The sequence below is a fragment of the Bufo bufo genome, chromosome 4 (genome assembly GCF_905171765.1).
Source record: "Bufo bufo chromosome 4, aBufBuf1.1, whole genome shotgun sequence".
NCBI classification, from domain to species: domain Eukaryota; kingdom Metazoa; phylum Chordata; class Amphibia; order Anura; family Bufonidae; genus Bufo; species Bufo bufo.
Genome location: NC_053392.1, coordinates 569378532 through 569390538, shown reverse-complemented (window position 1 = coordinate 569390538; position 12007 = coordinate 569378532). Strand labels below are relative to the sequence as shown.

The following is a 12007-nucleotide window of genomic DNA, read 5'->3' as shown; positions in this document are numbered from 1 at the left end:
AATAGGACCTCACACTCTCACTGCTGCTCTGCTTTCTGCACACAGCATCAGTGGCTGACTATGGCAGCCAGGGCTTCAGTAGCGTCCTGGCTGCCATGGTAACTGATCGGAGCCTCAGGCTTACACTGCTGGGGCTCCGATCAAAAGATACCACTGCCACCAATGATTATAATACTTGGGGGGGGGGGGCACACTGCGCCACCAATGACTCTACTTTATAATACTGGGGTTGGGGGGGGGAGGGTTCGGTGCATTGTGCCACCATGAATATAGTTTATGCTTAATACAAACGCAGGCTGCGCTGCGGGTGCCGGACATATCCCTTACCCAGCACCCAGCCTCTATGACTGCGCGCTGCGATCCGCCGCTATTAACCCGTCAGGTGCGGCACCTAAGGGGTTAAAAGCAGCGGATCACAGCGCACAGTCATAGAGGCTGGGTGCCGGGTATGGGATATGGCCGGCACCCGCAGCCTGTGTTTGTATTAAGCATAAACTATATTCATTGGTGGCGCAGTGGCCACAGCCCCTCCCCTCCTCCTCCCTGCTATCAGCCAATTGGTGGCAGTGGCAGCAGCGGTGCAGGGGGGAGGGACTGCCTCCTTCTCCCCTGTGCTGTTAAGAAGAACATGGTACGCGCTGACAGCAGGGCGTGCCATGTCAGTTTAATGTAAAAAAGCGGCAGAGCAGCAGAGGGTCTAGACGCAAATGGCGACAAGACTACAAAGTCTTGTCGCCATTTAGCAATTCTAAGTCGCATTGGCAACCATTTTGGTCGCCATCTGGAGCCCTGTCATCAATATCCAAAAGCTGCAAATCCCCTTTAACCGAGCAAGGAGTCATTCAGATCCAGATCAGGGTGATTACTATTGTATTGTACCAGGCATCACAAATGATCATGTCTTTGTAATGATGCTTCTACCAAGCACAGCACCATACATTGTATAGTGGCTGTGCTTGGTATCACACTGTGCTCCATTCACTTCTATGGAGCTGAGCTGCGCCTAGGCCACGTGACCGATGAACGTCTTGTCACTGGCCTAAGAAAAACTGAGAGAAGGCTGCGGTGCTACTGTGAGCACTGCTACCTTCTCAAACACCTATCCTGAGGACAGATCATCAATATTAAAAGTTTCTGAAACCCCTTTGATGCTGTGAACATCAGATCGTTATGTACCTAGCTGGCAGCCATAAGGAGGGCTCAGGTGGCCCCATGGAATTCGGCCCACCAGGAAATTTCCCTGTATGGTCTATGGCCAGTCCCCACCTGTTTGGTTCCCATCTATCAACTTCCGCATTGACGTGCTCTCATGTGCCACTGCTGCTGCCAATGACTGGCTTCCATGGTGTCAAGTCCCCAAGGAAAAACGTCAATGCTTGGTCCCCTGCCAATCGGGGACATGTCGTCGTTGAGGTCCGACATTGGCTGCAGCAGTGCACGTGACCCTGTTCATGCAGAAATTGTCAGGTAGGGACTGGAAAACCAGTGAAGAGCAGCAGAGAGCGCTGAAATGGAGTGGTGTGAATCAGGCTGGGGGGCGCAAAGAAAAAAAAAATCATGGATAACCCCTTTAAAGAAGGTGAAATATAAACACTTCATAGCCAATCAAATCATGAAAATAAGGACAGCAGCAGGAGAGGAATGTGTTGATCTTGTGAGAGGCAGTGACCTGACCTCTGGTGAGATTGACGGGGCTGCATGTTAGAGGGGTATTTTTGTGATACATGATAAAACTGTGTATTTTCTATCAAATTGGTGCAGGAAAGTTGCATCACTAATATCCACGTGAAACAGTTTATATAGTCCTCCTGTTTTATCACGTGCCATCTACAGATGTTTACAATAATTCACAGTATTCACCTTCTTAGAATACATGAAGAGTCTTGTTTTTGTAGGCTGGGAAGCAGCCTTGGAGCCAGTATACAAAGGTGTGGAGGCCGTTGCAACACTGTACAACTCTCATTGATACAAACACCAAAGCTGACCCAGATTTTATAGGTTTATGTTCACGTTGCTTACAGACTATAAATACTGTTGGGTCTAGAGGTAGCTAACATGTGATGTACGTTCCCTGCCTACGTTATTTTAATTATCTTGGATTAAGTATTAATATCAGTAATTTAGAAATATTTGAATAATACCTTAAGATGCAATAGTGATCCTTTGTCTTCTGCTGGTCTACAACAGTTGCGTATGGTCAGCGGAACCACTTTCAAGTTTGAATCAACTTTAATTTGTTTTTTTTAAATTGCAAGGAAATAGTCACTGAGGGTCAAAAACCCTGCAAAATCCTGACCACAAATCAACAGATCACCCATGAATCATTAAAAAGGGGGGAAAGGAAGACAAACTGGTGGATTTTACAATAAATTAACAAACCCTATTTGACCACTTGAAGCTCTAAAGACCAAACTGAAGCTATGCTAGATACACCACATCCAAAAACAAGATAGTTTCCATCATTGTCAAATAAACTCATCAAACCTGAAGACCCAAACAAAAGACCAAGCATTCAAGAGAAAAAAGAAATCATATGGACAATGTCTTATGTGAGATTATGTTGATATAAGGGAGTCATAGTGTTGTGTCTTGTAGACTTAGCCAGAAAGTTCAGAGCACTACTACTGTCTGTAAATAAGGATCACAGCAAGTGCGATCAATTTTAATGACTTTCTCAAAGTGACCTACACATTTGAACTTAACAGAAGTAAAACAGGTGCAGAAATCTGAAAAGCATAAAAAAAACCCTCATGGGCAAGTCCTAAAAGGGTTGTACAGGGTTAAAAAAATCACAGTGCTTTATCTAAAAACAGTCAACACCTGTCCACAGCTTGTATGTGGTTCTCCATTCTCTTTAACAGAGCTGAAATGCAATATGTGACACAACCCATGGACAGATGGGGTGCTCTTTACAAGTAGAGGTATTTGGAGGTGGTTCTTAGATTGAAAGATGCACTTCAGGAACCAAAAATCTTAAAGGGGTTTTCTGGGAGTTCAAAATTGATCAACAATTGTTAGGACGGGTCATCAATATCAGACTGGTAAGGTCCCGACTTCTGGCACCCCTACTAATCAGCTGTTTGAAAGGGCTACAACTCTTGGACCAGCACAACGCGCTGTATAGTGGCTATGCTTGGTACTGCAGCCCAGGCCCACTGACTTTAATGGGAGTGAGCTGCACATAGGCTATATAACCAATGAATATGACATCACTGGCCTAGAAAGGAGTTCTTCAATATTTCACTCCTGTGTAACCGCTTAAAAGGGGGTTGCTGAATCTAGAAAAAAAAACATCTACTTCTTCCTCAGAAAGTAAGCCACTCATAGGCAAGAGAAAATAATTCTAAACCTTTTTTAAGTTTCAGACAACTCCTTTGATCTGCACCATAGAATATCCTTCACCAGCACAATGGCTGCTTACATGATATGGATTTCATAGATTTATAAAGTACAATGCAAATGTAGAATATTGTAAAGTTAAAACAATATATAGATATTTGCAAAACAGAAACTTTATGTGCCAGGCATCCAAAACCTGCCCAAGTGGACATGGCACATAATAATACGGCAGTCGATGCAGATATATAGCTCTAGCAATGCAGACATGTATGAGCAGGCATGACATGTGCATCAGGTTCTAGTTAACATGTTCTATTTGAATTGCTTATTTCTAAAAACGTGATCTATTTTTTATCAGTCTCATAAAAAATAAGCTTCCTGAAGTAGTTCAGGCTGAACACTTAGAATATTATCATAATGCAACTATATAGTGTAACACTGTGTATGGTAAAGTACTGAAGGGGGTGTATATCCCACCCAGATTGCTCAGATCGGCGAGGTAAAAAGAATCCAGGAAAGCAGGGTGATTTAATCAAAAGTATAGTTTACTGAGGCACTTTTCTTTAAAGCATTTCATGGGCCTGGATTTTTATGGAATGGTTGATAGAGGGATCTGCCATTCCCTCCCACTTCCCACTTCCCTAGCCTGAGATGAGCCCAGGAGAATCTGCCTGGCTTTTTACTGTGGGGATAAAGACAGGGCGGCACTAACTACATACAACAGCCCACATTTACTAATATGATTGCGCCTTGACCTGGTCGTAAAATGCACCACAATTTGGTGCAATTTGGCAAAGAGTACATATTTTATAAAAATCCACTGCACCTACTAGTAGCTCACCAATGGGCCTTGGCTTAGCAAGAATGGAGGGTGGCTTATTGGGAAAGGAAAAATTGTCAAAATGTGATATTTAGCTCCAAAAATCAACTGCAAAGTAAGCCAACCAAAAGGTGGCATAACCTTTTGCTGTCTATATTTTAGACAGGATTAGTAAACTGCCTGAGTGTGTTCTCTTAATTTTTAAAGTGATAATCACTAAAGGCAGTGACTACTACAAAGGGTTAATTACTATCAACAGAGTTAGACTACTTTCACACTCGCGTTTGGTGCGGATCCGTCATGGATCTGCACAGACGGATCAGTTCAGATAATACAACCGTCTGCATCCGTTCAGAACGGATCCATTTGCATTATCTGTAACATAGCCAAATTGTGTCTTAGAAAACGGATCCGTCCCCATTGACTTACATTGTGTGTCAGAACGGATCTGTTTGGCTCAGTTTCCTCAGACGGACACCAAAACGCTGCGTCCGCCTCCAAAGCGGAATGGAGACGGAACGGAGGCAAACTGAGCGGATCCTTTTCCATTCAGAATACATTAGGGCAAAACTGATCCGGTTTGGACCGCTTGTGAGAGCCCTGAACGGATCTCCCAAACGGAAAGCCAAAACGCCAGTGTGAAAGTAGCCTTAACGTACTATATCTTGAGTTAAATGTTGTAACTTTTATGTACGTGCATTTAATAGCACAGTACGAACAGCATATGGTTAACAATTTGGCAAACCGTGTTAGGTTGTCAGAGTGACTGACCAGGCCTGCCACCTGGCTAGTCACAGAGAGAGAGAGGGAGAGAGAGAGAGAGAGAGAGAGAGAGAGTCTAATCTGAGGCAGCTTGGAGGAAAGGCGTTTGCGAGAGACCGCCTGCACAACTAGTCCCAAGTTCAGAAAATCCTCCCAACTGCCCAGAAAGCAGCCATACTACCAAAGCAGTCCAGAGATAAGAAGATTAGAAGGTCTTGAACCCACAAGACCTTGAATTGGACTCAGACAGCAAGGTATTGTGCTCAGAAAGGCTTTGCTGCTGTAGCGAGGGAATATTGTTAAAGGATCCCCCATACTTTGAGACAGACTGATGACCGGTATCTCAGTTCTGCACCCCTCAGCCTGGGAACTGCAACAGAACTTCACCAGAACCTTATTGAAAAACTGTGGTTCTGCTGAGAGACTTCAAAGTGGCTAGAGAGAGGGAGTACTAAAACCATCATCATTGTTGCTGTCCATATGGTGCTATTGGGAGAATATTGCACTGTGATATACTTTATATTTGTACTACAATCCCCATCATCAACCTAGTAAAGAGATACTTCATTTATGACAACCAACAAGCCTGATTGTTGTCTCCAATATCCACCAGTCATGCCTTTCCCCCAACCAATCCATCTACCATCAAGAGCACCACAACTACCACCATGTAGGAGGGTGTGTAATGTAGTCACTGCACGGCCCTAGTCAGCACCAGAGGGGAGACTGCCACTGTGATCGAGAGTACTACCACTACCCTCAGACCATGACTACCACTCCCAACCGCCATGCACCCCTCCTGGCCTGCTGCAAATATATCAGGAAAGGGCTTACAATTACAAGTTAGTACAAGTTAGTAGCGTAGAGGCCACGCACGGGCAGGACATTTCTTTCAAAGTGACTGGTGCACCCTCCTGAGTGACGGATAGGCAGGGCATGCTGTGGAAGAGGGTAGGACAGGGTGCGTAGTCTAGAGGAGCCTGACCCGGCGTTTACGAACCCCGAACACATTTTAGAGGGAATGCTCAGGTATGAGTTTATATCTCACTTTTTAGGTGAATGCCTAGTAGAGTCCAATGATTTCAAAATCTGTCAAAGGCAAAATGCAATTAAAAGCAACATTAATCATATGTAGGGCACTTAGCCAAAACAATCCCTGGCAGTGCCTACCTGAAACTGGCATGCTTTGGGCTGTTCTCCTTCATGAACAACAGTGGAGAAGAGTGTAGGATATCAAGAGGATTAAGGGTACAATAACTTGAATATTACATCATGTGCAAAGCACTTCTGATTATATCATCACAACAAGCATAATAGTAAATGAATGGCCACTTGCACAGTTGAAACATGTTGCTTACGACAACAAAAGAAGACATTGCCATGGAGATGCTTCTTAATCTTGCTGTCTTGTATCAGGAAGTCACAGAAGGACACTGCTATATAGAACTTGTATTTCCTATATTCTGCCATTCAGGCCTATCACGCCGTGGAAGGTATGGGTCACCTGGTTGTCCATCTCAAAGTCTTCCCACAACAGGACATAGAGGATCAATGAAACACGTTATAGCTGATGTTGCGTCTGCCACTCAAGACTGCCATGTCAAGACTGAACTAGTCCTGAAAACAGTTAAGGAGTTCAATATTGATGTCCTAACCTCACAATAAGACGTCAATATCTGATCAGTGGCGGTCCTGTGTAAATGCTGCCGGCAAGCAACAAATCTGTATGGGGATGAATGATCGCAGTAACTCTGCTCAGTGATGGGCAATTATTGGGAATGAATGTTTTTTTTTCCTCAAATACTGCCTGCCAATCCGTCCCACATACATCTTCACATTACAGCAATTTGTTTTCCACAGCTGCATTTCCTACAATAACGAGGCAGAGGAAGTTGAAACCTTTTTTCGGGCATTTTTTTAAATTAGGTATTGGAATCCTTAAAGGGGTTTTATATTGAAGACCTATCCTCAGGATAGATCATGGACATCTCATCGGCAGGGGTCCGACACCCTCCTGCCGATCAGCTGTTTGAAGAGGGAGCGCAGATTCCTCTTCATTACACTGCTCGTCGTCTCCCCTGTAGCAGAGGCGTAGTGTAATTACAAGTTAGGGTGCACCACCAATGAGGCGAGGTGAGGCGATTGCCTCAGGCAGTACCAGGTAGGGGCAAGAGGGCGGCAGCAGAAGGGAGATTATCTGTTCTTGCAATATAGTATTGGGAAGCACAATGGGCACAGTATGTGGTGCTGTATTACTCTGTATGTTTTGTAGCTCTATATGTAATGTTTTCCAAGTATGTCTTTAACAGTAGGGCTGGAGGAAAGGGGTTAGGTTAAGAAATTGGCATTGGGGGGTGCCATTTTAGTTTTCAGCCTAGGGGAGCATAAAGGGCTAGGTGCACCCCTGCCACAAGTTCTCGCTCCATTCAAGTCGGACCCCTGTAGATCAGATACTGATGACCTATCCTGAGGATAGGTGATCAATACAAACAGGCTGCACAACCCCTCTAAGTCACCCAAGCACCAAGCCTGAGGACAACTGTCCTTCTATATAGTAGACACTTCAGTCTTACAGTCTGGTCCATGAGCCTTGTATAAATAAAATGGAGGAATGATCTGGCATAAAATGGCCATAATATAAGTCCTGCCGACCTGTAATCCATAGCGTCCATTACAGACCACTCTGCTTCTACTTACAATTCTAGGTTTGAATGGTGGTTTGATTTTCCTCTGCTCTAGAAGTACCCAGTCAATTTCTTTGAAGAACGGATGCTGTTTAATGGCTTCTTCTAGGCCCTGGGACGGCACACATCCAAGTCTCTTGTTTGGATTCTTTGTCATAAACTATAGACAGAAAATAAAATAATTAGTCAATGTATATCGGGTTTTCTGGCTCAGTCTGGCTATAAATAATGTATATAGGAACGGAACACAAACCTCTTCTCATAGAACCGGGATACACTGTGTACACCCAAACACTCACATATATATATAGTCTACTGGCATTCTACATATATCATCCATGGATGTGATATACACCACATAAAGAGAGTCTGTCAGCAGTTTCAACCCCTCAAAACTGCTGACAGCACTAGATGGCTGATGTGAAAGCAGTTAACCATACCTGAGCTGCTGGTTATACTTCCTCCATGGGTGACAAATACATGTTTTAACACATTGTTTGCAAGCGGTATGTTAAAATTATATTTCTTACCTATGGCTCAAGTGCAAGCAGCACCTCAGATATAGTTAACAGCTTTTCCATCACCTGTCTAGTGCTGTTATCAGTTTTGAGGTGTCAAAACTGCTGACAGACCCCCTTATGGAACATTAAGCTTAAAGGCAGCAGTTAAAATTAAAACAGCTTATAAAAAGAGCAGCTAATATCATTGACACATACAGTTAAACATAAATTAACATAAGAACCTCTCAGAATTGAATATGTGTCATACAAAGTTATGTCCATGTGGGAGGGATGTTTCTAAACCTAAAGTTCAAAAAAGCAAAAATGACCTTCCGAATTTTTATTCCTCCACCACCCAGTCCCTACCAAACATAAACCCCTCTTCTGATTCTTGCTATATATGTACGTCACAGTTCCAGCACTGGTATTGCTTGGACATTATATAGCGGTATTATTGGTATGTAGCATTTTTGTCCATTGTAAGGTAATACTATATGTTCAATGTATAAGAGATTTATTAGTGTAGTATTGGAAGCATTACAGAAGCATTTTAGGAGCATTATTTGTACATTGTTTGGTAGTATTAGTTGTGCACTGTATAGCGGCTTTATTTAAAATGAATGGTTGCAAATGGGATTTTGAGTTAACAAAGGTACAGCATGGGGCCCCTATTTATAACCCAGAGCAGAGAGCAGCTACAACGCCCACCCATATCTCTGGATAGCCCAGCATGTTAGTCCACACCTCATGGGGCAACAAACACACATAATGCTTCATTTCCCTGTAGTGGCTATGCAGATAGCAGTATTATGTGGTCATAGTATAGTGGCATTATTTCTGCGCTCTATGGCAGTATTATGAGGGCACTGCATAGTGTTATTCATTTTCACACATACCAGAGCTTCTTCTGTGGGATTCAAGCATGTAATAGATTAATTACTGGTATATAAAATGGAAATTACATATTGCATCACAAATACTAATTGAAAACTGCACTTCTACAAAAGACAAAGCTTGGCAGTGGCACTGCACTGATGCAACTCCAAGGTTCTGCAAAACGCAGCTTCCTTACTCCAACAGTATACAGCAGGAAATGTCTACATCCCGAAAGGTGATGACAACTAGCAAAGCAGGGCTACTCTTCCCTGCTGACTTGACCTGGCAGCTTTACACCACAAAAGCCATTAGAAAATACTTTTATAATAGGTAGCAGCTGTCAGAAATGCTGGTACTCCAAAATGAGAAGAAGAACCAAACTGCGTACAGTACAAGACAATAATATTTAAAAATATGCTTAGTGCCTAGTATTGATAATACACCTGAAAGCAAATCATCAGAATATGTTCCATACAGACACTGAACCAGCAGGGAATGTAAGAAGATATAAATGCAGGACTAATAAGAAGCTCTGCCATAAGACAAGGAACCAGGATCAACACAAAATGCATACATTTGCAAAGTTAGGGTACTTTCACACTTGCGGCAGGACGGATCCGACAGGCTGTTCACCATGTCGGATCCGTCCTTCCGCTATTTCGCCGTGCTGCTGGACCGCCGCTCCGTCCCCATTGACTATAATGGGGACGGGTGCGGAGCTCCGGCGCAGCACGGCGAAAGCTGCCGGACTAAGGCTACTTTCACACTTGCGGCAGGACGGATCCGACAGGCTGTTCACCATGTCGGATCCGTCCTTCCGCTATTTCGCGTTGCCGCTGGACCGCCGCTCCGTCCCCATTGACTATAATGGGGACGGGTGCGGAGCTCCGGCGCAGCACGGCGGTGCACGGCGGTGCACGGCGATAGCCGCCGGACTAAAAAGTCAGACATTATAGTCAATGGGGACGGAGCGGCGGTCCGGCGGCACAGCGAAATGACGGATCCGACATGGTGAACAGCCTGTCGGATCCGTCCTGCCGCAAGTATGAAAGTACCCTTACTCAACTTCTTTTAAAGTGAGTGGGGGTCCATCCTCTGGTACCCCTGACAATCTTTAGGGACATAGGTCCCTTTAGCATTTCTTTTGCACAGTAGTGCTCCCACATTGGGGCTATGTTGTAATTCCCAGCAATCGGTAAGGAATGGCATATTCTAGCGATATATTATCTCTTACTCACAATAGTGAAAATCACCTTTAACCTTATCCTCTATATCAGCAACCTTCAGCACTCCAGCTGCTGTGAAACTACAACTCCCAGCATGCACACTTACTCAGCTGTTCTTGTAACTCTCAGAGAAGTCAAAGGAGGATTCTGGGAGTTGTAGTTTCAAAACAGCTAGAGTGCTGGAGGTTGCTGATCAATACTTTACATAGATATAAATAAAAATGGTGGTCAAGCATAAAGCTACACAATTGGGAGACTTAAAGGGGTTGTGCAAGAATGTGGGCGGGGCATACTAGGCCGGAAAGATTACCCGCTTCCTGGAGGTGGCTCCCTGCTCCTTCCTCTTCAGGCCTGTGATGCTCCGCTACATCCTGTTTGACATTGCTGCAGCCAATCAGTGGCCGCGGCGGTGACCAGCTCCCCATACGTCATGACAAATGGAGATCGGCTGCGGCGATGTCAAACCAGATGTTGACATGGAGGGAGCCTAGCGGAGCATCGCAGGCCGGGAGGAGAAGGAGCGGGGAGCCGGTGTCGGGAAGCAGGAAAGTAATCCAAGTGTGTGTGGGAAAGGGGGGTACCAACAAAAAACATTTTTGCACAACCCCTTTAAGTTTAATACATAAGATATTTTACTGACTACTTATATATCTATAACATGGAGGTCTTTTGTCCCCTATTTTCCTACACCATGCAGAAGCATTTATACTGATATAACAAAAAACGCGGAAGGGCATGGTGGATACACACACGAGTTGGCAGTAAGCAATCCTCTGCCCAAATGCAATTTTGCATTGCAAAAATTCTGCCTTATATGACTTGTTTCTGGCTAACGTAAGTCAAACCAGTGTCTGCTAGCACAATGTAAGGAAATCAAGTGTTCCAAGTCTAATCCCTTGTTAGCATTCTCCAGTAAATTGCACAGACGCCTTCCAGCTTCCGCTGCCTTTCCTGTAAAACACAACAACATAACTGGCCTATGTGACTTGGCTCACAGACTGATCAACTCCACTGCTATTAATAATTGGGAGACTTACAGACGTTTAAAGGGGTTGTCTCATCTCAGACAATGGGGGCATATCGCTAGGATATGCCTCCATTGTCTGATAGGTGTGGGTCCCACCTGTGGGACCAGCACCTACACCGAGAATGAAGCCCTGAAAGTTGTGGAGGGTGCACTGCACACACGCAGCCGCCCTCCATTCAGTACTTAGAGGCTGCCGAAAATAGATGAGTGCTAGCTTGGCTATTTCTGTCGGCCCCATAGAAATTAATGGAAGCGGTTGCCGACACAAGCGCAGGGCGCTTCCATTTTTCTACTATGGGGAGAGTGCTAGGTGGTGGCCGGACCCGGGGATACCCGTGGTCCTCCGGCCACCACCTTCCCAGCTCAGTTCTCGGTGGGACCCACACCTATACCCCTTTAAGGCTAAGTTCACACGAGCGTGTCCTGGCCATATTTCCCCAACTGAACCCTGCTCCTCCAACCCAAACTCTCAGCATGATAATGACTTGTGATGCTGTGGATTCTTGCCCACCCACTGGTCTTAATACCGTGAGTACAGTAGACCCGCAGTCAGTCAGGATCTCACAGCATCCTAAGTCATTATGATCCTCTGAGTTCGGATCACCATTTGCGCTTTGTACCATTGTAAAATATGGGCAGGGGTGGAACTAACGCTGCAGTAGCAGGGGGAGCCCGGGTCTCACCTGCCAGACGAAACAGCCGGACTTGGTTGCATCCCCAGGCCTGTGCCCTCTCCTGCTCACCTGAATAGACTCAATGATGTCACTGCATCA

General features: G+C 44.8%; 1 protein-coding gene across 2 annotated transcripts in view; it reads right to left on the bottom strand.

Annotated features, from left to right (window-relative positions):
• Window positions 1-12007, bottom strand: part of PRKCE (protein kinase C epsilon) — a 442256-nt gene that overhangs the window by 11147 nt on the left and 419102 nt on the right. For both annotated transcript variants that reach the window (XM_040430321.1, XM_040430324.1), the window contains one exon: window positions 7619-7765. In XM_040430321.1, the coding sequence (XP_040286255.1) occupies window positions 7619-7765 (147 nt within the window). The remainder of the gene's footprint in view (window positions 1-7618; window positions 7766-12007) is intronic.